At 38.1% G+C, this 25,920-nt stretch overlaps 1 protein-coding gene across 4 annotated transcripts; it reads left to right on the top strand.

Moving 5' to 3' along the window:
• The first annotated feature begins 227 nt into the window (after positions 1 to 227).
• LOC121856565 (integrator complex subunit 8-like) lies at positions 228 to 21,756 on the top strand. Of its 4 annotated transcripts, none has more exons than XM_042352179.1 (22): positions 228 to 372; positions 1,156 to 1,253; positions 2,874 to 2,947; positions 5,040 to 5,155; positions 5,764 to 5,976; positions 6,734 to 6,854; positions 7,094 to 7,204; positions 8,096 to 8,338; positions 8,746 to 8,868; positions 9,808 to 9,918; positions 10,689 to 10,920; positions 11,576 to 11,721; positions 13,058 to 13,168; positions 13,781 to 13,934; positions 14,411 to 14,507; positions 16,126 to 16,295; positions 17,074 to 17,157; positions 18,038 to 18,206; positions 19,233 to 19,314; positions 20,259 to 20,474; positions 20,743 to 20,925; positions 21,454 to 21,756. In XM_042352179.1, exons 2-22 carry the CDS (start codon positions 1,172 to 1,174, stop codon positions 21,571 to 21,573), a joined length of 2,958 nt encoding a protein of 985 aa, XP_042208113.1. In that variant the 5' UTR covers positions 228 to 372; positions 1,156 to 1,171; the 3' UTR covers positions 21,574 to 21,756. The 4 variants fall into 4 exon arrangements, 3 of the variants coding, with proteins under 3 accessions (XP_042208113.1, XP_042208112.1, XP_042208114.1); XM_042352178.1 differs by having other exon boundaries at positions 228 to 362; XM_042352180.1 differs by lacking the exon at positions 228 to 372 and adding an exon at positions 639 to 661.
• The last annotated feature ends 4,164 nt before the right edge of the window (positions 21,757 to 25,920 follow it).

The following is a 25,920-nucleotide window of genomic DNA, read 5'->3' on the forward strand; positions in this document are numbered from 1 at the left end:
ATTCATGTAGGACCATTATTTAACTTCATTGCGGCTACATTTGGGTAATTAGTCAGACCGTCGCCAAAAAAGTTATTGTGTATGTATCGATCTATCTATATTTATCTTATATATGTCTATCTTATATATGTCTGTCTATATATACGGGTTAATGCTATATATTAACCACTTATATATCCTCAGATTAGGGCGGCAGACAATCGGTCCTTCTCGCTGTCTCTGTTTGGTATAGAGTTGTTTACGTTAAGTACTTTAATGGTGTAGTTTACTGTTAATCACCTTGTTCTAACTACGTCTGTTGAGTGGCCGTACTATAAATTCCCTTGTAAATTTAGAAAGGACAATCACCAGTGGTCAAGGAGGTATGTGAAGGTGAAGGAAAGAAAGAGTTGTCTATACGTTATGTCAGGTTATATTACCAGACTATTGAGCTTCATTTATTACTAGTTGGAGATAAATAAGATAGGTTAGGTTAGTTTAAGCTAGGCCTACCGGTGGTGAGGTTATGTTAGGTTAGGTTACGTTAAGTTGTAAGGTTAGGTGTGTTAGGTTAGATGACTCGTTCTCCCCCACCCAAAACCCCAGTTTCCCCCGGCCCTCCCCCATTATTGTTGGGGGGTCGGGGTGGGGCTAAAACGAGCAGTTTCCGCCATAAATGAAGGTAAGACTCGTTTAAAACACACCAAAATACACTGGAAAAACATGTTGGTCAACCTCTAGGGACTTATGTCCAAAAGTACAAATTTACCAAGATTTGAAAATATATAGAATATAGATACAGGTATTCATTTTTGTGTTAAAAGAGATGATAGATTATTTGGTAAAATTATCGTTTGCCATCCACCTTCAATATTTTTATTATTATTGTATTTTATTTTTTATTATAATCTTTATTAATTATTATTATTATTATTTTAACATTTTTGCCCCCTAGGCCCTGATGTGAGTCAATGACCTGTGCCCGGGTGGGCCACTCCCCGTAAAAAAAAAATAAACTTCAGCGAACATTAGATCTCTCTTCTTTATCCTGACAACACACATATTTACAAGTCTGTGGATGGACCACTACCTTTACACTGACATAAATGTATTAATGTACAGGATGTTCTCTCCTGGGTATTAATTCCATTTTTGACATGGTGATATTCTCCACAGATGCTCAGAAATCATCATGGCATCAGACACAGTTGCTTGGTTTGAGTTTCTGTTAAATCCTACATTGCTGGAATCCCATCTGAACCAAGCCAATCCCGGTGAGTTAATCCTGTAATGTTAATAGTGATACCTCCGTTAGCCGGAACAATTGGTGCAGAGCACTTCCGGGAATGAGAGATTTCCGGGTAACGAGATGACCCTCAAAGCCGGAAAAAATCCCTTATCCCCAGAATTTTCTGGGTAATGGAAAAGGGTTCTTGTAAGTTCCAGAAATTGTCCATTACATCATCGCTCGAGCTCGGGAAAATTTTCTCTGAATTTCTGGAAATGTGCTTGATTTTCGTCTCTGAAACCCGGAAAAACTCCCCCATCCCCGGAATATTCCGGGCATCGGGAAAATTTTCTCTGAATTTTCCGGAAAATGTACTCCTTTGAAAATCGTTCCCAAAGCCAGAATTGTCCTAAAAATTCCGGCTTTGGGAACGATTATCCGAGAAAATTTTGATTCTGGCTGTCGGAGAGTGCCAGGTTTGAGGGATTCTGGATAACGGAGATATTACTGTATACTGTAGTTGTACAGTAGGGAGTTAGTCATATTAAGAAGGTGCAGTACTGTAGTTATATAGTATTGTCCCTTAAACTGTGGCCAAAGTCAGTAGACATTAGCAGTAGGGACAGCAGCCATCGCCATTGCACATTTTGTGTTTCCTGGGTTCCATGTTTGTGTATGTGGGGTAAGATTGGGGAAGCCCTCGCTACTGGTTAACCCCTTTTGTATGGGGTTTCCTCTGAGCCGAATAAAATTGTTAGCCAAATAAAATATTAAAAATTACATCTTTGTAATGGAGGGGTTAAAGATTCATGATGTAAAAAAGTGAAATTTTTTTTATTAAATGTACTGCTTAGAAATAAGGGCGGTAATATCGACAATATTTACCTAGATTTTGCCAAGGCTTTCGACTATGTACCCCATGAAAGGCTGAAAAGTATATCATATCACCATTTGGCATGCCTGCATCACAAGCTCAAGACAGCAGCATCTGCTGGTCAGTACTGTACAGTGTATACTGTACAGTACAGTAGTTCTGTAGTATACTTTATTTATTTACAATATATTGTACAGTAGCTGAAACAACTATCTGTGCATACTTTGTGGGAAACATTATGAGACCATGGACGACAAATTTTGGTACATGAAGGCATATCGACCCCCACCTGCACAGGTAGTTGTTTTAGCTAATGTACATATACAGTGGTGTTTACATAAATTCAGATTTCCGTCTGTCCGACTGGGGTTAAATCGCTTCATGCGAGATGCTTAGTTTAGACATTCGGAAAACTTTCACTAGTACAGGTACCTGGAAAATTCTGGAGATGTGCAATTTTGGGGGGGAAGAGAAATTCATCTCCATAACCAGAAATCTCTCAAACTTGGAACTGCTCTGCACCTCTTATTCCTGCTGATGGGTAGATTTATTATCCAATATTTTGAATGATTCATAATATTTAGTCACTCGGAAGTTACTGAAATATGATAATGACAATAAATTTGACTGATTTTTTAATCTTTTCTTTTCTTGTACAAGTTTAAATCTCCCATACTATTATAGTCCCTTACTTAGAGGTTTATGTTCTGCATGACCCACTGACCTACACCAACAGGACTGTAGGAAACAGATACTGTAAGTAAGTTAAATCTCACTGTCTGTCCTTTTCAGAGCCATCACCAATTGGCCTCATCATCCAGTTCATTTACAACAGCATCAAGAGAACTGATGGAGGAAATAGTGAGGTTTGTATTTGTCGTGTTGTGTTGCCTGCACTTATACCTGGAACAGATATTTTCATAACAAAAATATTTACCGGTAATTGTAGAAACAGATACGGAAAATGTATTACTGTACGTTACTGAGGAGTGTAAAAGTAAACACTGTCAGAAGTAGGTTACAACTCATGTTTGATGTGTGACATATTTATATCACCATTTATTGTACTGTGCCTGAATACATAATTATATTGTGAAGCAGCATAATAACACACAATTTCTTCATTACAATTCTGTCATATTTCTTTTTTGAGGTGCAGCAATATTTAACTAAATTTTAATACAAATCACATCAGCCATAATTCATATTTGACATGTGTGCATTCTCATTTAATATAAAGTATATTTTTTTGTATTTACTGGGAGTTTATATATGTGATTAAACAAAATAACATACTTTTTCAAGTTACAATTCTGTGATAAGTTGTATGCAATATGTCATATTTTACATCTGACATGTACAGTGTACACATCATCATATGATTAATTTTCTATACCTGGGGGTATAGGAAGTTAAGCAACATAGCAACCAATTTTCTAAGTTGGAGTTTGAAATACGGTTATGGTAATAATTTTTTATAAACACCGTTGACGAGAAAGCTGCCTTACAGACATAGGTCGTTCCAAATTGTACCAGAACCTTGATAGCTCGACTTTTACTGTTGAATGTTTCTTTGATAAAGTAATTCAAAATTTTGCTGTCATCATAGACGTCAAAATTCACCCTTGCCTCATTGCTAGCGAATAATTTTGTCATTTTGAAAGCATAAAAGCCACACTGTTTTATGTCAGTCTTAAACGTAAGCTGAACAAAATCAAAAGACTGTAAGCAACTCTGGGAATCTGTCATTGAAGTTTGCTGTCAGGTTCTGTAAATATTCCAGCAAATCGTGTTTCTCCTCCGTGAGATTTAGTGTTTCATCAAAATCAACATCTATCTTAGCTGTGAATTCCAAGTAGTGAAAGCAAAGACAAAAATTGTCAGCTTCAGCTTGTTCTTGAAGTATCTGCAGTTTGCTGACAAAAGCCCTTATTGCACACTGAAGATCAGACACCCATTTACAATTTCCTTGAAGTTCAGTATGTATTGAGTTTATTGGCATGATCAAACGCGTCTATCAGAAGTGCAAGGCGAGCAAGGAAGTGGGGGTCACGAAAATAATGAGCAATCTTGTGGCCCTGATCCTGTAGGAATGTTGCTAGTTCACTTCGAAGAAGGAAAACCCTTTCCAGGGTCTTTCCCCGTGAGAGCCATCTGACAGCAGTGTGCATAAGCAGTGTCTGGTGTTCACTATTTTCAGCTACCGGTGACTTATAGCAGGATGCGTGCACCTGTCAGCCACTCCTTTAGAGGATCAAGTCCTTGACACGTCTGACCGCCGCAAAGCACATGCGACTCCATGAGCTCTATGCAATCCCAGCGACCCCATGACCACTATGTAACCCTTTATGATGCGTCCTGCACGCTACCCCGTGTTTGGGAACCATTGCTTTAGGCCATTCCGGGAGTTTAAATACAATGTAAACAAACACAGATTTGCCACATCCCGCAAAACACGACAGCCACTTACCAGGCATAAGTGCAGGGATTGTATGTATGATAGATCATCTCTGCCTTCATTATGTATTTAAACCGCTTTAAGTAATTAGTGTTTTATTAATTTGTGATTAATTATTTTAGTAATGGTTTATTTTTGTAAGTGAATATTATCTTCACAAATACTGATACTGATATACAATACAGTATACAGTACCTGTATACAGTATACTGGTATATATTCTCATTTTATTCAAATTCTTATACTGTACTGTACAGTATTGTAATTGCAGTGTAGAATTTTTATAAGTAAATATCATTCCATGAATACTGAGATATGATAACTGAGATTATATTGTTAATATTTTTAGTAACAGTGGAATTTTGTAAGTAAATCCTAAGCACTTGTGTATGGGATTCCCTCCATGCTGAGTAAAATCTTCACGTATTAGCAAAATAAAATATTAAAAGTAGCATCCCAGTAGTGAAGGGTTAATCATCTAAACCAAAATACTTTCACAGGTGGAGACGATGGACGTGTCGACACAGGAGAGTAACAAGAAGAAGAACGCTCTCTCTGTGCTGGCTCTCAAGACTGCCGCTCACCTCAACTGGAACCTGGAAATATTTGAACAGAAGTACGCTTTTTAGAGTTAAATGTGCGTTGATAGATGGATGGATAGCTGAATGAAAGGATTGCTAAATAGAGACAGGTAGATATATTGATAGATAGATAGATTGATATTCAATAAAGTCATCATGTACTCCTGGTTCTTGGGGTTAGTTCATATCCATTGTTTATGTACAGCGTTACCTATTATTTTCTTGTGCTACTTGCCAAGAACTTTAAAAAAAAATCTGGGTGTGAAGCCCAGATCCAGTCAGGTAACCCTACAGCTCCTCTCAAACATTTCCCATTACCTATATCAACACATCCCTGTTATTATAATAAGAGATAAGTTTGCACTGATACGGTCTGTATATAGACAATACAGGTGTACAGGTAAAATGTACAACAGTACTGTGTAACATACAGTATTTGGATAATTTGATCTTCCTGTTGCTTGTCTGGGTCCTCCAGTTATGTCTTGAAGATCAATGTGTTTAAGCTTTATTCATGGATAACAGTTTATATGACAGAGACATAAAGTGATGAGAGGACTCCACTTAGAAGGAGAAATGGTATCTTAGATATTTATTATAATGGTATTCTATTGTATAAGTAATTATTTCTTCATTTCTTCAGATTACCTCTACATATGCAAGATGCTCTCCTTGTTGCACTGTTGCACGAAACACTTGAGGATATGAGCAGTCCAACGACTCACGGGACACTGGACACTGGCCCCTTGTTGCCGTACCAGCTGTTCAGTGTGGCCCTCTACCATCGCTATGCTCTCAGGGCCCTTGTTCAGACTAAGTTACCAGCCAAGCCCATCAAGGTCTCTAATGTTCCCATGTAAGAGTTGTGTTTTTTGGTGAATGATATGTTCAAGGTAATAGGCTAGTACAAGCCTCAGATGCCATGCCTTCAGGTAACCCATGAAGTGTGGAAAATGGGAGTAGAACAGTGATGGGAAATGGGAGTAAAACGGTGATGATTTTGATGGTGTTCTTCGCCCTCTGGTGGTTCTTCTTTTTGGCCAGTACTCACTATGATCGCCCAGAAAGGAAATTCAACCTTCCATGTCAATTACAAATAATCATCTTGTAAGAGGGAACTAAAGATTCAGTGACATATCAGATATGAATACATTTACCTAATACTAGCACACAATTGAGTAAAGCACATTATCTTAATAGTAACACCAGATAAGCTGCACTTCATTACGAGTTGCTTAATTAATGTTGTTCAGATCCACAGTGAAACACAGAATACAGTAGTTTTACACTTGAGGGTTGCTGATCTGGCTCAGTATAGAAAGTCTCGGTGTGTTTAGCGGCGACCAATTGAGAGGTGCTGTACTGGCTATGTTAGCATCTCGGGGGAGGGGGAGGGGGCAAGTACATTAAGCCAACTCACATAGCCTACTTGCCTTGTTCCTTTTTAAGTTGGATTGACTTGGCATCGCCTGTGTGCTTGATACACGCTACACTCCTCTAACCACTCTTCCTTCCTTACCTCTGTCTTGTGGTAAAACTGAAAATTGGGTTCTTCCATCTTCTTAAAGTATGTGTTATATATTGTTTTATATATATATATATACTTATTTCAGTCCTGGGCAGCAAGACCCCACACAGGAGTCTCGTGAAGTCCAAGAAGGCATCTTGAGTGTGCTGGAGAGAGGAGGTGAAGTGTCGGTCAGGATCCTCGAGCAGTTACTTGGAGCAGGAGAGGTAAGATAATGTCATAATTCCCAAGCAGTGTCAGTAGAACCTTACTTACTTACTGTGTTTTAAAGATAAGTTACCCGATAGTTTAACAAGCCGTGGGGTTCTTGCTCCTTGACCTCATCAAAACCTGCTTGGACCTTTAGACTTTTCCTATTGGTCCTGCAGAATGTTATTTACAGGCATCAACCATCACGTCTCATTGTATAATCAGACCCAACCTTCCTTGTTTCCTCATCCTGCAGGTTCGTGCCCCAGTGTTGGCCACCTTCACCGTGCACACTCACCAGAGCTCCGTCATTAGTCACAACTGGGACCGCTGCAAGTCTGTTGCTGATGAGCAGTTCAAGTGTCAGGTGTGTGGTGTGTTGTGTGTAAGATGTGTAGTGTATCAGGTGTGTGGTGTGTTGTGTGTTAAGTGTGTGGTGTCAGGTGTGTAGTGTATTGGGTGTGTTGTGTGTCAGGTGTGTAGTGTATCAGGAGTGTGGTGTGTTGTGTGCCAGGTGTGTGGTGTGTAGTGTATCAGGTGTGTGGAGAAATATTTGGTGTTATCTGACCACTGTATTGTTATATGATCAAAGTTTAATGGCAGTGTTACTTTTGTTTCTTCTATTTTACCTCGGTTACTATGATTTACTCCTATTTTACCTCAGTTACTATGATTTATGGCTATTTTACCTCAGTTACTATGATTTATGGCTATTTTACCTCACTCGCCATAATTTGTCCCATTTGTTGGCTAAACATTTAATGAATCTCATGAAGATAAGTCACCCACTCTTATTTCAACTGATGGTTCGACGCCCTAACCTAATCAAACATAATCTAACCAACTCAACCAAATTAAACCTAACCGAACCTAACCAAATCTAATCAAACCTAACCTAACCAAATGAAGTCTAACCTAATCTTATCTTGCCTAAATATAATCACACTTAACCTAACCTAACCAGGCCTAACCAACTCTAACTTAACTTGCACTAAGCCCCAATTTAGTATTAGTGTGTTTAAAATAATCCGGGGTGTCTACATTCCCCTAACCTGGGGTGCCTGCAATCCCCTAAACTGGGGTGACTACAATATTCTAAGCTAGGGTGCATTTAATCCTCTAGGCTGGGGTGCCTATAATCCTCTAAGCTGGGGTGCCTATAATCCTCTAAGCTAGGGTCCCTATAATCCTCTAAGCTAGGGTGCCTATAATCCTCATGTGATCCCATATAATGAAAACCCTATGATTCTCCCACCAGATCCACTGTGACCTGGGAGCCTACCACTTCCTGCAGGAGAGATACGAAGACGCGTTTTCTCACTTTTCCGAAGCCTGTAAACTCCTGCCGGAAATAGGGTCACATCCAGAATATTGCCAAGTGAACGAGAGCAAGCTGAGGGGGTACTACAAGAGCTGTGCATCCCTGTGTGGTCGCTCGACACCCCCTGAGCAACGATCACTCTACGATAGGTTTCTGTACTCGGCTAGTAATGGGTATCAGGTTAGTGTTTTTTCCTTATACAGTATATACTGTATATTATGTTCTTAAGCTCGAGTATTTTTGACCTTATGATAATTATTTTTGTAAATTTTTTGGGGGCACATTATGTATGAACAAAAGTGTATGCATGTAACAGTGTACAAGAAAATGAAGAAAAGTACGTACTGTATATCTACCCAAAATTAGGAGTTGAAGAATAACAAATCTCACTAGCTCTGAGTGCTACTGGGTGCCATCTCCAGAGATATTATTCCTCGTTATCCCTTGTTTAAGATATTATTTCTCATTTCTGTTTGCTCAGCGATCAAATCACTTAACGATCAGTTTTTCAGGAACCCATCCCGATCGCAAAGCAGCCCATTCCTGAACTTTAGAAATACTGTACGTAACTGTATTGTCTCTTCCAGGATTTAGTGAAGGTTCTCTCTGATGATAACGTGGCCTTTGAGATACCTTCATACTTGAGGAAGAATCTTGAGCTTGAACTGGAAGCTAAACCTGAGAAGGCTCCACAAGGACTCCTTTTACAGGTACATTGTGTTTTAACTTTACCTGGTTTTGTATGGTATTAGGAGCCTCCGATATACATTGTTTCCACTATGGTAACAAGTTGGCTTTTTAGGAACCGGACTTGTTGTTGATGTATGGTGTGGGGATGTTGTGTGCTGAGATGAAGGTGAAGCTGATGAATAGATATGACAACATCACTTATCTGACTTGGCTTTATTATTATTAAGAAAAAGCATCATGTTGAGAGAGGATTTGTGAGCATGAAAAAAGAAATTTCTCAATGTTTTCATTCAATTTACAGTTTTTTCTCACCTGTACATTTCCTTACGGTTATTCTACTTGTATGTGTCCTAAATCTAACCTAACCTATAGCCTCGCCTCACTTCACTTAACCAAACCTCACCTAACTTAGCCTCACCTAACCTAACCCCCTGTATTGAGTGTTCCTCTAATCATACATTCATATATTTCGAGTATATAGAGTAAGCATATTTTCTTAAGTCATTCTTCCCTGATATATTATAGGTTCTGTCTATGTAATTTATAACATCCCAGTGATATTTTTTTTAATTTATCACAACACCCTTCATTAACTCATTCCTTTCTTTCTTTCATTCTTCCTTCTCTTTTCTTGTCTCTATATCATACAGTACTAGGAAAATTTTAGCTGAAGTGCAGATACTAAATAAAGTGTTTGATCTTGATACTGTCACTGCTGAAGATTATATATGCTGTATGTACCTATATACAGGATTGGCAAGAGCTAGCCAGGGCCTTTGAACAGTTTTGAACCATAATATGTAACAATTGTTCTATGTACCTATTTTTAGTTTTCCATTTTATTCGTTAAACTACTTTACAGATATATTTAATATTTATAGCCTTGTTTTCCCAGTTACTTAATTAGTGCTAGTTTTTATCCATTTAATATTACTGTATTTGTACTGTTAATCCTACAGGTGCAGACGCTCAACACCATCAGAAACGTACTAGAGGGAGAGTTGTGGAATAGCAGTTATCCCATTTCTTTATCCCAAGCTGGCAAGCCTGGGGTACAGTTTCTGATTCAGGTTAGTGATTTAGGTTAGAGTTAAGTGCAGAAGCATGAAATTCAATGCCACAAATGTTAACACTGCAAGACCGTTGCTGAACGTACCTCTTATACACCGCTTCTTCAAGATTTTTATATTGTGCCACTTTCACATGTTTCCTTGCACCACTTGATGAATTTTTGTTTCTGTAGCATCAATGCTATACTGTAATGCAAATGATGTAAGCTTTTCCATGCTCTTGTGAATATCTGACACTGTTTGTTTCTTGACACCATGCTCCTCCCACACACAGGAAACTGAAACACCAGACTCCAGCTTCTTTATCAATTCAAGTGTTTTAGTAAATGTCAGATTCACTCTCTTTCTTTTCACACCGCCACTTTCTTTAGGGGCCATTGTTAGTAATTTGTATTAACTTTATACATTACTGTACAGTACAGAATTATCTTATGAAGTCAACATCAAGTTCAACTCTGCGAGAACAACACCACATTTATGCTGAGTGCACGTAAACATAGAGTGTGAGGAGGCGGGAAAGGGATGCTGATCAGCAGCTGTGTGCTGACTCGCCACTGCTACCTGATGGCTACTCCTCGAAACAACAGTCTCATTCCAATATTCCCAATACGGACGGACGCCTCAGGATCAGCAGATTGCGTCCATTGTTTTTTAAATTCATGGAATCGAGGTTCTACTCAGCTCCATAGCTACATTATTATTATTACAGTATTATTATTTTTTTTTTTTTTTCTTTATTGGAGTGATGTATATCTACTGTATTTTTCCAGGCATTGGTTGCTAAGTTCTCCAAGCTCAACAGTACACACAAGGAGCGGATACGCATGTTTCTGCTCACCGTCAACTTGGCATCAAACATCAGAGAAGTTTTGGTACCTGCCATTAAAGTGTGTCCTCCACTCAAGGCTCTCATCTCACAACAGGAGCTGCTGACAATGTGGCCACAGTACGAAGAATCAAGAGTTAGCTTAATTAAGAAATCCCCTGAGGCTTCAATGACGGGTACTGTGCTGTTTACCTTTGTTTGTATACGCTCACTGTTTAGATACAGTACAATATTTGTATCTGTATACACTACCCGCACTGTCTAGGTGCATTGTTTCTTCTCCTGCACTGTCTTCATTATACACTGGGGATTTGTTCCACAGGGGATATGAAATAATGCATCATTTTGGAACTTCCTAGAACATTTTTCCGTTACCCGAAAATTACGGGGATGAGGGATTTTTTCTGGCTTTGAGAATGTCGTCTCGTCACCCTGAAATCTCTCATTCCCGGAAGTGCTCTGTACCAATTGTTCCAGCTAACATAGATATCACTGTATTAAGTACTATTATACTGGTAAACACTAATAATAACAGTAAATCCGGTGAAATATGGCTGACCACCACCTTAACCCTACTCTGCCCCCATATGTTTGTGTGTGGAGAAATGGAACAAAAGGAACATGACACACTGATGATGGTCACTGTCCCTACAGCTAACTTCCACTGATGATGGTCACTTCCGCTGATGATGGTCACTTCCGCTGATGACGGCCACCATCCCTACAGCTAACTTTCACTGACGATGGCCATCATTTAATGGTTAAGGCTGAAACTGTATGACCAGATATTAAGTATATATACAGGGGTACTTGTTTTTCTTTGGTCCACAGATCCCAACAACCTCAATGACATAATATGGGACCTGATCCACTCCTATAACCCAGAGGTACTCAAGAGTGCTGTGATGCACTACAAGAGCACAGTGCCACCCAGACCTGACATACCCAAGAAAGAGATCCCAGAACTTAATGTGAAGGTGAGGATTTTATTGTCTTCATCTACAGTAGTTCATAATATCTGTGCTACTATAGCATGTCTGTCTACAAGATATCTTTAGTCTATCCAAACCTAACCTAACCTAACTTAAAAATATTAAAATACTAAAAATACTATCGTAAATTACTAAGAAAATTTTGATAGTACACATTCTGAAGCATTGGACAAATTGCAGACCACACGCTATGCTGTAGTGTAAATGCGCTGTAGTCTAAATACCTCTATAGACTGCATGCTATAGTAGCACTGCAATATCTGGATAGAGTTTCGACTTTATGAAATGAGTCTATATTACATGTGATTATTGAGTCAAGTAGTCAATGAGTTAAAACAGACATGGTTCAGTTTTGTCTCTAATCACGTAGTGGGAGGTCATGACCCAAACGAATGACGTACACTTGTAGTTATCTTAGAAAATTAAAGATTTATTCACTAGATCTTGCTAGTATGTGTCTAAAATATGAAATGTTGGTATGGATGTACACTCACGCGCCATAGTTTCGATGCACCCTCTATCCCTACTCCTGGCTCGAGGGAAGTCATAGTCGGGGCTGCAAACCGAACGGTCCCTCTTGTATAGTGATGTTAACTGTATAGTGATGGCAAATAAAGTGTCGTGAAGTCACTAAAAAACCTGTATCGTGCATATATTCTCTCAAATATTACATCATGAACTGTTATTCGTACAACCTAGCGAAACTTCGAGCTACCACATTGCAACACTGAACGATGGGTGGGGGGGGGACGTTCGGTATGAAGCCAAGGCTACGACTTCCATCGAGTCAGGAGTAGGGGTAGAGGATGCATCGAGACTATGGTGCGTGAGTGTACATATTTATTTCAATGTATTAATTATGACTTCTGTTTGTTAATCTATTTTCAACTCTTTACCTTTACCTCTCTCTCTCTCGTGATTGATCTCTCTCTCTCTCTCTCATGATCTCTCTCTCTCTCTCTCTCTCTCTCTCTCTCTCGTGATTGATTGAGTTATTGATTATTTGAGTGATTGATTGATCGAGTGATTAATTGATGTAGTGATTGATTGATTGAATAATTAATTGATTGATTGTATACTGTATAGTACATCTGGCTTCATAACAGTTTAATATCATGTGGTGCTGTATTCTCTTACCTGTGATCGAGTTGGTTAGATTCGTTAAGGTTGGGTTCAGTTAGGGTGGGTTAGGTTAAGTTAGGTTACATTTGGTCTTATGCTTGTAGTGTAATCTTTACTATTGCTTCCATTTACAGCTCTTAATGTAAATTTTTGGTGATCATTTAATCTGAATTTATTATTATTATTTATCTTTGTTTAGTGGGAGATGCCAATACCCATCTACAACACCCTTATGAAGCTGCCTCAGACCCCCCAGAGAGAGCTCGTCTTCCTGTATATTGCCAAAGCTGTAGAACTTACTCAGGCCAAGGTTTGTAAGACAACTTGATGACCTTCTTTTTATGACTGGAAAATACACTCTTTACAGCAGAGAAGGGACCCCATTCACAAGTGGTTAATGGATGTGAAAAATTACATAGAAACATTTGAATAAGGAAATATGATAATGGTATTAACAGTAAATAATAAAGATATAAAGAAGTGATTACTCATCGAGATAAAAGTTTAAGGTCATGTGCAAGAGAACTCCATAACAGAACACATGTGGTAAGGCTGCTGAAATAATAAATGAATGAGAGCGAATATTTATTGTTATTGGTGTTGTTGACATCTGCCAGCCAACACACTGAACCAAGAACAGGTTTACAGAAGTGAACAAAAATAAAGTCAAACATATGGTCGTAATTTTTTAATAAATAATAATAATATCCTCCATTAATCTAAATACTGTATTGAAATATGTTATTTATCTGTCTATCAGTAGGATCTCATGAACATTTGGCCCCCAGCTTATTTCACCTAATGATTAAGTACCCTAGCACTACCTGATGGGTTAGGTTAGGTTAGCAAGTAGAGTGGTTAATCTTAGAGTAAAACAAACTGGGGTGCATGATCTTTCACTGTCTCCTATTATTTATTTCAGAGTTTTCAGAGTGCATTAGACTTGCTTGAAGAAACTATGATCCACGCAGCCAAGCTCCCCGGTAGAGAGACTGGTCGCCTGTGTAAGCTGCTCACCTGGATGTTGCTCATGTCTAAGATACAACACTGCCTGTATGATTTACCTTGTGTGGACAGTAAGTTAATTTTTTAAGGTTATTAGTCTTGGTGTTCCTGTGTGTGCGTGCATAAAATTAGTCTACAATGATGGCAGATTCAGCACTGTCCCTCCATGCCCAGAGTAGATTGTTTGTGTGTGTTTTTTTTTTTTGCCATACTGTAAACTCCCTTTACAGTGATTTCAAGCATAACAATGGCTTAATAAGTAAACATACAAAGATCTAGTTATTATTATTGGCTGTTAATTCCTACTCTGGGTCCCCATTAGGGTCTGTTGGGCAATGGAAATTTTGTGTGCAGGTGTCTGTCATTATTTGCTGTCCATGTTAAGATCCATGTAACTCATCTTCCTGGAGTAAGAGTCCATTGATTGTATTGTAACTTTGTATAGTAGGATAGTAAAGGCTTCAAGTACAATACCGTACTTGTCTTCTTCAACTGTTTTCTTTCTAAGTAGTAAAATAAGGAATTTGTGATTGATTTTTGTTCACAGATTCTGTTATGAGTGAACTAACGAATGAAGCTCGGCAGTGTTTGAGCGCCCACAGCGGGAGAGATGGGATAGCTCCTTGGACCGGTGTCAATAATTGGTAAAGTCAATGTTAATTCTCTTTCTTCATTTAACTTTACATAAGCTTTGTTACTCATACAGTGCAGTATAGTTAAAAACACCTTTATGCCATTTAACACAATTTTTGGGGTGGCAGTGACCAGGCAAAAGAGGTTAGTTTTCCTTAGGGCATTGACCACCCTTGATTAAGTCACATGATTGTGAAACATTCCTTCTATTTTCACTTCTCAGATTTTAATTTAACCTGTTAAAGTGAAGAATATTTTCACATTAAATATCTTGCCAGTACAGTAACACAATTTACTGTTAATCTGTCATTTATATCAAGGCCCAGACTCAGAAGTTTTGCTTTAAATTATCCACATAACTAGAGATGTCACAACACATTTGAGATGAACTACTAAAGTAACATCCAAACAAGAATTACAATTGCACTCATACTACCTTAAGTAGATACATTTTCATCACGTTATTTAAAGAAGAGAATTACAGTGTAGAGTCTTTTTGAGTCTTGACCTGACTTCAGTTATAAGTGTAGTTCCTGTTCACGGGAACAGTTGCCTGCATTTATACCTGGTACAATAGCTGGCTCATTTGGGAAGGCAAGTCTATGGTTGTTTATATCATGTTAACACTCCCTGAATGGCCCTAAGGAACCTCACAATAGTTAGTTAGAGTAAGGATGCTAGAGAAGCATTCTACAGAGTTGCCACATCTCACAAAACATGCTTGCATAATAATAATAATAATTCAAAGTAAATAAAAAATTTAATAAAAATAACTGTACGCAAGAATAAAATAATAATGATAATAATAATAATAACAAAAATGATAATAGCAATATTAATAATAATAGTTATAATAATAAAATAATAATATGAAAATGGAAAAATTAAAAACAGATCAAAAGTAAGAAACACGACCTAGACCAATGAATTATTATTATTATTATTATTATTATTATTATTATTATTATTATTATTATTATTATTATTACCCCCCGGGCCCTGATGTGGATCAGTGACCTGTGCCCGGGTGGGCTATTCCTTGTAAAAAAAAAAAATAATAAAAATATAAAGATATATAAACCCTAACTTAAACATTCTGAAATCTGAATAATTCCGAAATTAGAAACACATCTGGCCCCAAGGATTTCGGATAAGGGATTGTCAACTTGTAGTCACAATAACACATGATGTAATATATGTAAATTTAATATTGTAATAACATAATTATTTTTTATATATGCAATGATGAAAGTAATTTGCTTCATGTCTTGTCTATCTGTATTCATAGTTACAGAACTTCTATTTACTAAAATTAATTTATACCTCATAGTAGCACCTTGTGGAATTCCCAGCCATGGATTGTTTTTCCTCCATGTATCATAAAATCTAGAATGATTCAAAATATACCATCCTCATCTCTTAGGGTTAGCAACCACAGTCCTCCACTCTAATCTTTCTCAGGCTATTCAAAATATCTTGCTTTAAATACGGTCAGTGTTTGGCCAGGACAACTTAATGAATAGATTTAACTGTGTCTGTTCTCACCCTGTGGTGCTTGTTATGGAGAAAAGATTGCATGAATCTACACTTATACTGTACTGTGATCATGATGATTTTGCTCACCATCAGGTGTATCCTCCTCCTGCTTAATGCTGGTGAGTGGAACAGTCTACTGGGTGGAGTGTCTCTACCCTCTCACCTCTACCTGCTGGCCTTGGTGAAGCCTCTGGCAGCAACAGCTCACGCCTTGAGGGAGAAACACACCAACAAGGGTGTTTGGTACGACCTGTGGGATGTTGGTAAGTTACTGTACTAACTGTATCTTGTATTGTATGATCTCTGAGATATTGGTTACTGTGACATTGAACTTCACCTGAATTATGGTATTCTCTTTGACCAGATTTTTTTAGCTCGGTCAGAAAATTACGGACATACCCAAGGTGTGTTGTTACATTAGCATCCACATTAGTGTGTTGTGCTAATACCTGTTTCTTTGTGTATGGTGAGCCCTGGATGTGTGAGGTCCCTATCAGGTGACCATTGACCGCAGAGCACTGATTGTTACTGTCTGATAATTATTTCCTGTCTTTTGAGTTGAAATTGTCACTTTTGTATATTAGTTGTTGGTTGATAGTCAATCTTTGCACTGTACGTTGGTGGGAGGTTGTTGATAATCCTGCTGGGGAGGAAATGAGGGAAGAGGACCAACAGTCTGGCCCTGGCAGCCTGGAGGTGCCAAATATATATATGCCTTCACTCCATAGAGTGTGTGTGTGTACATGCGGACGAGTGGAGTGCAGAAGTACTCCACTCGCCACTCATTGTTTCAGCTCTTGTGATGTTCTATTCTAATCATCATGCAGGCAGTTTTAAGGTGTTTGTTTTCCTTGATCCATCCCACACTAAAGTGAAACAGGAATACAAAAATTATAGATTAGTATTAAAGCATCTTAATACTGTGTCCTCATTATATTTGTCATTAATATTTAGAATTAAGACTTCATCTTCTCCACCTGTCTTGAGGAGGGAGGAGAAATAAAGCCACCTTAGTGATACATAATGAGTTTCTCTCCTCAGTGGTTGGAATATTGGTGAACAGTATGCAACACAAACGGTCCAGCTCTGGCCAGTCTACGCCCATTGAGCGACACCATGACTCAGGTAGATGGGAGCCTTTATTTCTACGCACCAACTTAAATCTCCTTTGGCAATATCTTCATAAACTTAATATTATTTTAACTACCAAATGGAGACAGTACAGTATTTTATTTCTGGAGTGGTGACATGTACAGCTATATGGGTGTGCCCCTTGTATCACTGTGCTGTATGATCAGAATGTTACAGTGTTTGTTGATATTAGTATAATTATATAGATAGCATATACAAATTAAACAGTTGGTTTATTATTTACATGATGAAATAAAATAGTTCTAACTTTTGTATTGGTAAAAGCCATATGTAGTTATTTTGCCTGCCATACAGTTAGGCACTTTTATGTATCTTAAATTTTGATTACCTCAAGATTACAGACACCCTACCTCATTTCACTTGAAGAATAACCACCCTAATACTACCTGGGGGGGCAGGGGTAAATTAGGATAGGTAAGGATTAGGATGGTTAAACTGAGGTGTTTAATATACAGGTGATCCTTAAACTTTATTTATTGAGAGTCGTGTGTCACATGTCATCCCTATACAGTGTTTTCAGCTTGTACAGTCACTGAGTAATTCAACTGATTTGGGGGATATGTGGGTCAGGTAAAATATTTCCTGGAATAAAAATGTTAATATGGAATTATAAGATCACAGGAGAGTTATTAATGCAACTTTAATTAGTCTCTAAACATATTTTCATTCATATCATCACCCATAGTTGGTGTTGTTCATACTCTGCAGTTTGGTATTTGTTCCTTAATTTACCTTAAATAAACTACAGCTTCCCTCATCCCTAACTATTTCAAGTTCTCTTTGGGATCTTCTGCCTAAATATTTATTGAAAACTTGGACTCCACATACACTAATATCTTTTTCCTGTCAACAGTTGTTATGAGCCGATCTGCATTCCTAGATTTTCTGGAGAACATAAGAGAACCAAGTTGTCTTTCCATCATCATCTCACTCCTGGGACACGTGTTAAACATCCTGACCCAGGAACCTAATAGCGAAGTCCACATCGACCATCTTGCCATGTGGCCGCTGTTAGTTAGTGAGTGAGTGGTCGTGTTGTCGCTTTTTTCATTGGTGTAATTCTTTTGTGTAGCTGAACTTGTTGGAAATCAGATAATTTATGGAGTAACAATGTAGAGAATCTTTCATTAGGACATTTTGCTCTGAAGTGTAAGCATTATGAAAAAAATGTCAAGTCATCTTACATATTTGAATACAGCATGCCATTAAAATTTGCAGGGGTTTAGGTCTCAAAATGGTCGTGAATTGCCAAAACAGCGAATATCATTTACTGACGGGGTGTATATGAGGCAGTGAGCTGTAACTGCAATCAGCCTCACTCTCCTCTCCTTCTGTGACATTATGGTATATACAGACAACAGTCACACACATCTCTTGAGTCAGCTGGGCGACTACCCGGCTGAACTGTGTTGTGTCACGTGTATACTGTACCTCCCGAGATCTATGTGCAAACTCCTGTACACATAAGAAATGTTTATTCCCTTTACGTTTTTCACCTTATAATAATTATTTTCTTTTATTTTTTTTAGTTTGTTTGAATGATTGTGTGTGCATGTAACAGAGTAAAACAATTAAATATTTAATTATGTGTATCTTTCCAAAATTATGAGTTGAACAATAACCATAACATAGTTCACAGGTCAGCCTAACCCACTCTTAGTGCTACTGAGTGCAATTACAGTCCACTGCCTCCACAAGCCCATGCATACAATCACTTGTCACACACACACTCATCTATGCTCTTGAGTTTTCTTATTTTCTAATTTTATATACAGTATTATTTTCTTTATTTCTAAGCCTCGTTAGAGTTTTGTAATGATTATTTCACAACTTTTATAGTTCATTACATGTAACAATGACAACATGCCATCTTCATGGGCATTATTCCTCACTCTCCCTCATTTTGCGATAATTTCACTTAACATTAGGTTTCAGTAACATATCCCCATCGTTAAACAAGTGATACCTGTATAGTGGATTTCGGCATAGAGAATTAATTCTGTATCGACGTAAAACAAGTACTCTAGTTACTGCTTCTTGATTTACAGCACCGTACACATAGAGACAGTCAAAGACACACTAACCTGGGTGGTGAATCATGCAACCAGATTATACCCTACAGCAACACATGTAAGTTACAGTATATTTTGTTTTCATTTTATGCAATATACAATATGTGGATACAGTACAGTACAAGGCCATTTTTTCCAAAGAAGCTTAAATGATTACTGTATTTCAGGATGTGCAATAAACAGGAACCTAAAGATCAGTAGGAAAAAGTCAGATTTTTAGGTTCATGTTTATTGCACATCCTAAAATACATTAATCATTTAAGGTTCTTGAATAAAAAAATTATTGTCTATTTTTACAGTACCTCATAAGTTGTGCACCATAGGAAAAGATTATTATTTTATTTTTTGAGGGAATCGTAACAAATCAAGGAAGATGGCAAAGAAATTAACACTAGAGGAAGAAGTTAGTTTAGAATCCATGTATGGAAAGTGAGATGCTGCACACCAAACAGTTGCAAAAGAATCTTATCAACAAGACCCTATATATGCCTGGGTGTCCTTATTTCTATAGGAATATTATATCTGCCACTTTTGTTGATTTGTAATGATTCCTTCATCTGAAATAGAAGAAAAAATTTCCTACATTGCTTGAACCAATGAGATATCCTGTATACCTGTATTACAATTTCTTAATCAAAATACAGTAATTTCATCAGATTTAAAAAATTTTAAAGAGATATGCAACTAAATAATGAAAGAGGAAAGTGACACTGGAGAAGTCTGAAGCATGTTGAGTATAAGATCAGACCAACTTAATGTTTGTGAATTGAACTGAGGGAGTGTGTCCTATAAACTCTATTCAGTAGGAGTTACTGACGTTATAGTTTCATGTTTATGCCAACTCGGCTATAAAGTGCAAAAAGGATCAATGTATATGATGGTCTCATTAAACAGATGATGAAATAGAGTACAGTTCAGTTAAGAGTCCCTGACTTGCTGTACAGTACAATATAGTATGATTTTATTATTACACACAAAAATCTGTTACTTTTTCTTCAACAGACAAGTACAGCACTGTGTACCTCTTGGCACTTGTCGAAGGCTGACCTTGCCTACATGAGCGACCAGTACTACAGTGCCCTGGCCGGCTACCTGACTGCTGTGTTTGTTGCGACAGACTTCCTCAGAAATGATACCGGAGTAGATCAGTCTGTGTTAAATGACAGTATTATCAGAAGAATGGTTCGATGTTGCATGAATCTCAACTGTTATACTCAGGTATGTCATTACATGGATTATACCACCACCACTTATGACCCATTCTTATGTACAGTACAGACATTTCTATGTACCAACCAATTCTACATTGAATTACAGTACTATAGTTCTACATAGAGTGTATAATTCTACACACAGCTACTTCTACAGACAACAAGCTTCAGTCACCTTTTATTCACAGGATGAGGTTGTAACAAGGATTATTTTAGTCATCTTTTTAATTGAAATTTTGATTACATTTTCTGAGAGGGACCATTTCTTCCTGCAGGCAGCCATCTTGTGCCAGTTCTTAGAGTCCATTGACTACAGCACAGCACTACGATGCCTTCAGGAAAGAAACTCGGTGGATGCCATGGATGCTTACTACAGCTGCCTGTGGGATGTTTCCCTCATTGAGTTCATCATCAACATGCACCAAAAGCGTGGAGAGATACAACGCAGGGATAAGGCTGTTAGTTACATCTTGTGCTTGTCTTTCTGTCTGTAACCTTAATTATTCATACTTCTCAGCCATATCTTCCTCTGACTTCACCAAACTCATACAGTGCTCTCTCATATCTTCCTGTAACCTCAACAGACTTAACATTTAAAGTCTTTCCTTAAGTTATCTTAAGTTCTTCAGTGAGGGTTGCTCATATGTGTGTCTCATCATTACCTGCATCTGTTTTCATCATACGTGACTCTTGAAGCAGGGTTCTCCATCAAGATAAGAGTAATTTGAGCAGAATTCTGGCCAAGCATTTTTATTGCCACACTTACAAATCTAAACTGATTTCCTTGTTTTCTTTGGATCTCTCTTTCATGTTTCTGTATCTGATTGCCATGTCGAGTGAGAATTTATTTACATATGAGTACTGTATATACTTAATGATGGTAATGATGATGGTAAGAATGATGATGTATAGGATAAACTGCCATATGTTGTTTTATCTCCAAGTGCAGCATATAACTTTTATTTCCTTGTGATTTATTCCACTAGTTGACAATGATGGGTCTCCTTGAGGTGAACTCTAACAACAACGATGAGATCCAGAGGGAAGCAGCCAAAGTCCGCAAGCACAGGTTCTTACGTGCTATGGCCAAGCAGTACCTGTGTTAGGAGGACAATGAGTAAGAGTACCTGATGTAAATACAATTATTGTCTTTTATGCATCATATTAAAACCTCTTTCTCAGACATCATGATATTTAGTAAAAAAGAAGATTAGACAGTGGAATTATACCATTGTACGAGAAAGACTGCAAAAAAATATACAGTTAATTAAAAACAAATTATAAATCTGTATAATGTTTTCTTACTTACCCAAACTGTAGACATGAAGTAATGATCCAATCTGTGTCTATGAGGTAAAAGGTCTTGGTATATTTTACAAAACTAATTGCCCAAACTGTTTTTTCTTTTCTTTCTCTCTTTTTTTTCTTCATTCTAGTGAACCTTTTAACTCTATGATGCAGAATGGGTGGCAGTAAGAGCACTGTTGTCTGTCCTTCTCCCACCATAGTGTACTTACTTACCTACACCTTTTCTGGGTGGCCATAAGGTAAATAGGTATTCCCATTGCTTCATACAACTCCCTCCACTCACCATTTTCTGAAAGCCATATACAGTACAGGGTGCCCTAATCATTCATACACTGAATCCTCAAAGCCTAATTCAATATCATTGGAACTCTGGATTCATTGGATTAACCCAAAATATCAAATTATCCCACAAAAAAAGAAAACAACATTCAGTGTAAATCTATCAATTTTTAAATAAGTTTAATGGTATAATAAAGATATACAGTGGTCCCTCGGTTAACGAGCACAATCCGTTCTAGAAGGTTGCTCGTTAACCGAAAAACTCGTTAACCAAAACCATTGTTTCAATGGGTTTTTGGGTAATTGGTTCCAGCTCACCGAAAATTGACGAAAGTCAACAAAAAAGGTAGAAAAGTACACTTACTTTGAGATGTGTATGTAGAAGACTCCTGGAAGGCTCCTGGATGATGATGATGATGATGGGAATTAGAATGGGGGTGGAGGAGAAGGGAGAAGAGAAGGCATTGGGGTGGAAGAGAAGTCACCCCATGGTGCCATTTCACCCATAAAATTTTAGTTCTCTTGGTGTAATTCAAGATTATTTTCTTTAAATCAACACTGCACTGTATTATATATTGTCAATATGTAAAATAAATTTCAAAATGACCAATAATTTGCTTGTAAACACAGAAAAAAGCATTTAGTTGAAGAGAGTCTCAAGCAAGATGTTACCTCCACTGAAAAGACACAAAGACTGACGCCTGTATGGTGTGTTGAGAGGCTGGATGGCGCGCATAAAACTGGTTTCATTACCTTCAATTATGTTCAATAATTGTTAAAATGACTAAAAAATTTAATATTAAAATTTTAAAATTATTGAATAGTATAAACTTCTTGATATTTGCTAAAATGGTAAGGAATTTAAGCCCTAGAACCGATTACTGTATTGGCGGACTAATACTACAGCTGGTGGACCGCCAAATGCAAGCGAAAACATGTTCAGGTCGGCTCATAAGAAACTCGTTAATCGAGGGATTGCTCGTTAATCGAAGTTAAGAATCTTATGGAAGGTAACTCGTTAACCGAAATCTCGTTAACCGAGGGACCACTGTATAAAGTCACATCATATGGTAGAGTATGGTATAATGTATATACAGGTGTTGTGTGTTTTTCACATGGTATAGTTTCAAGAAATGCCATCAATATAATTTGCCAATACTAACTGTACAAAAATACACAATGTATGATTTACTCTCACTAAAAGCCAAACTAAGTATTGTAATACTGCACTGTGCATAATAGTCATCACAAGAATGCAAAAGAATAAAAATTTATACATCAAAATTATAATATTATACAGTAGTGATAATAAAAATACTGTATAGTATACAATAAGGGATCCAGTTGTTGACATAGTATAGTAATATTTGTGCATTATTTTATTTCTTTAAATGGCCAAAAATATTAATGCTTAATTTAAGGAATATTTGGTAAATTTTCACCAGTTGCCACAACAGTATAGTACAGGTATACGAAATTGGAGTTGAAACTATGTTTTCCGTTGGTTTTTGATGTGTTATGAACGAATTTGACCTTAATTTTTTAATCTAATAATGTGCTGTCTAATGGTAGTCCCTGCTTCCATATGGCATCACAAAAATTGTGACCAAGTCCCAGGTTGCTCATCTGTCTTTCTGCCACATTTACACACAATTGTAGGGTCTCAATTGTCTCTCTTACTATTGACAACACAGCATATATAACCGTACTCACTCTTAATCTGTTATATACTTTCTATTTTTTTCTCATATGATTTCAGTTGACAATAATATTAAAGTGGGGCCTTCTCGGATGGATCCCACTAGTCGGGAAGGTTGTGAACCCCAGGGCCGACCTGATCATCATCAAACTACTGGGGCCTCAACTAACGCCACAACAGTTGCTGGAGGATTGGCTTTTTTCACACTTCATTTTTCAAACATTCGCGGCCTGAGATCCAATTTTCCTTCTGTGGAGCACCATCTATTAACCTCTTCCTCCGACCTCTTACTACTTTCCGAACTTCAACTGACCAAAGCAGCTTCACCCAAACCTTTTCAAGTCTCCAACCACAACTTTTATACCTCTTTCCGTTGTAAGGGAGGTGTATGAGCCTATTACAACACACGTAAACCTATAGCTCGACTCACTGATCTTGAATCTTCCTTTTATGATGTCATCTGGCTCAAAATATGTCTACCAACTACTGTCTATTTTCCTTTGTTTCCTATACTCTTCTCCCAACTCTACCAACTATTTAGAACTCTTTGAGTATCTCACCTCTTGCCATGAGTTGTTGCCCTCCACACACCTCAACACAGATCCTTTACCTAGGGGATTTCAATGTACATCACAGAGAAAAGCTTGGCTCTGCAAGAGATAACCCAGGTAGAGCATGAGGCACTCTCCTTTTCCTTACATAATGATCTGGAACAAATAATTAGAAACCCTACACGCGTTCCTGATCAACACGATCACCTTGCTAACATTCTTGATCTTTGTTTTACCTCTAACCCCTCACATCTATTCATACTCAATTTCTGCCCCCTTAAGGTCTTCTGATCACAATCGTATTTCTATTAAATCAAACTGGGCACGACCACCTCCCCCCCCCCCTCTAAACGTCAACTATGGCACTATCAGTGGGCAAACTGGCAATCCTTGCAAGAATTTTTCACCGACTTTCCTTCGGTTGAATGTTGCTTTTCCACTCAGGACGCCTCGGTATGTGCTGACAGCATTACTTGCATTATACTGGGTGGTGTGAGTACATTTATCCCATCTCCTACCAAAACCTTCCCCTTACAATCATGGTTTGATCGCTCCTGTTCTCTTGCCTGTAGGGAGAGAGATAGGGCGTATCAAGTTATGAAACTATCTCCTCCTATTACCCACACCTCTTTCATTACTTCTAGGAATCGGTGTTCGGTTATTCTTCGTAGGGCCAAGCGGAATTTTATAAAAAGAAAGACCGCTGTCCTGACTAATTCTTCATCTAGTAAATCCTTCTGGTCCTTAACCAAAAACATCTGTAATAACTTCTGTACTCCCTCTTTTTCTCCTCACTTCTGACCTGATAACTCTATAGCCAACTCTCCCCCTGATAAAGCTAATCTCTTTGACACCTTATTGTCCTCTAACTCCATCTTAGACGATTCCAACTCTATCCCTCCTCCTGCTCCTCCTACTGAACCTATGCACTTTCCTATAATCTCCACTCGCAGGGTTGCCGGTGTGTTATCCAGGTTGGATGTGAGTAAGGCGCATGGACCGGACGGAATACCCACTCCGTGTTCTGAGGGAGTGTGCTGAAGCTCTGGTCCCTGTGCTTGCTCACCTCTTTGGCCTCTGCCTCAAAACCCAAACTTTTCCTTCTTCTTGGAAGCATGCCCTGGTTCAGCCCATCCCGAAGAAGGGTGACCATTCTAATCCCTCTAATTGTCGCCCCATTGCCCTAACTTCATCCCTCTCTAAGATTTTCGAAACTATCTTGAACTCTCATTTTCTCCGTCACCTTGAACGCCATTTTCTTTTGTCGGATCACCAGTATGGCTTTCACCAGGCGAGATCTATTGGTGATCTACTCTCCTACTACACCCATCTTTGGGTCATCCTCTCTTAGGGATTATGGGGAAACTTTTGTCGTGGCCCTCGGCATCTCCAAAGCATTTGACAGGGTCTGGCACAAGTCTTTGCTTTCTAAACTTCCCTCTTATGGTTTCTCTCCCCCACTTTGTTCTCTAATTTCTAGCTTCCTTGAGAACCGATCCATGGCAGTTGTTATCGAGGAATCGAACTCTCACTCTTTCTCTACCAATAGTGGTGTCCCACAGGGTTCTGTTCCTTCACATACTCATGCAATCTGTCTCACTTTAAAAGGCTGGTTT

The sequence above is a fragment of the Homarus americanus genome, unplaced genomic scaffold (assembly GCF_018991925.1).
Source record: "Homarus americanus isolate GMGI-L3 unplaced genomic scaffold, GMGI_Hamer_2.0 scaffold17532, whole genome shotgun sequence".
In the NCBI taxonomy this organism is placed as follows: domain Eukaryota; kingdom Metazoa; phylum Arthropoda; class Malacostraca; order Decapoda; family Nephropidae; genus Homarus; species Homarus americanus.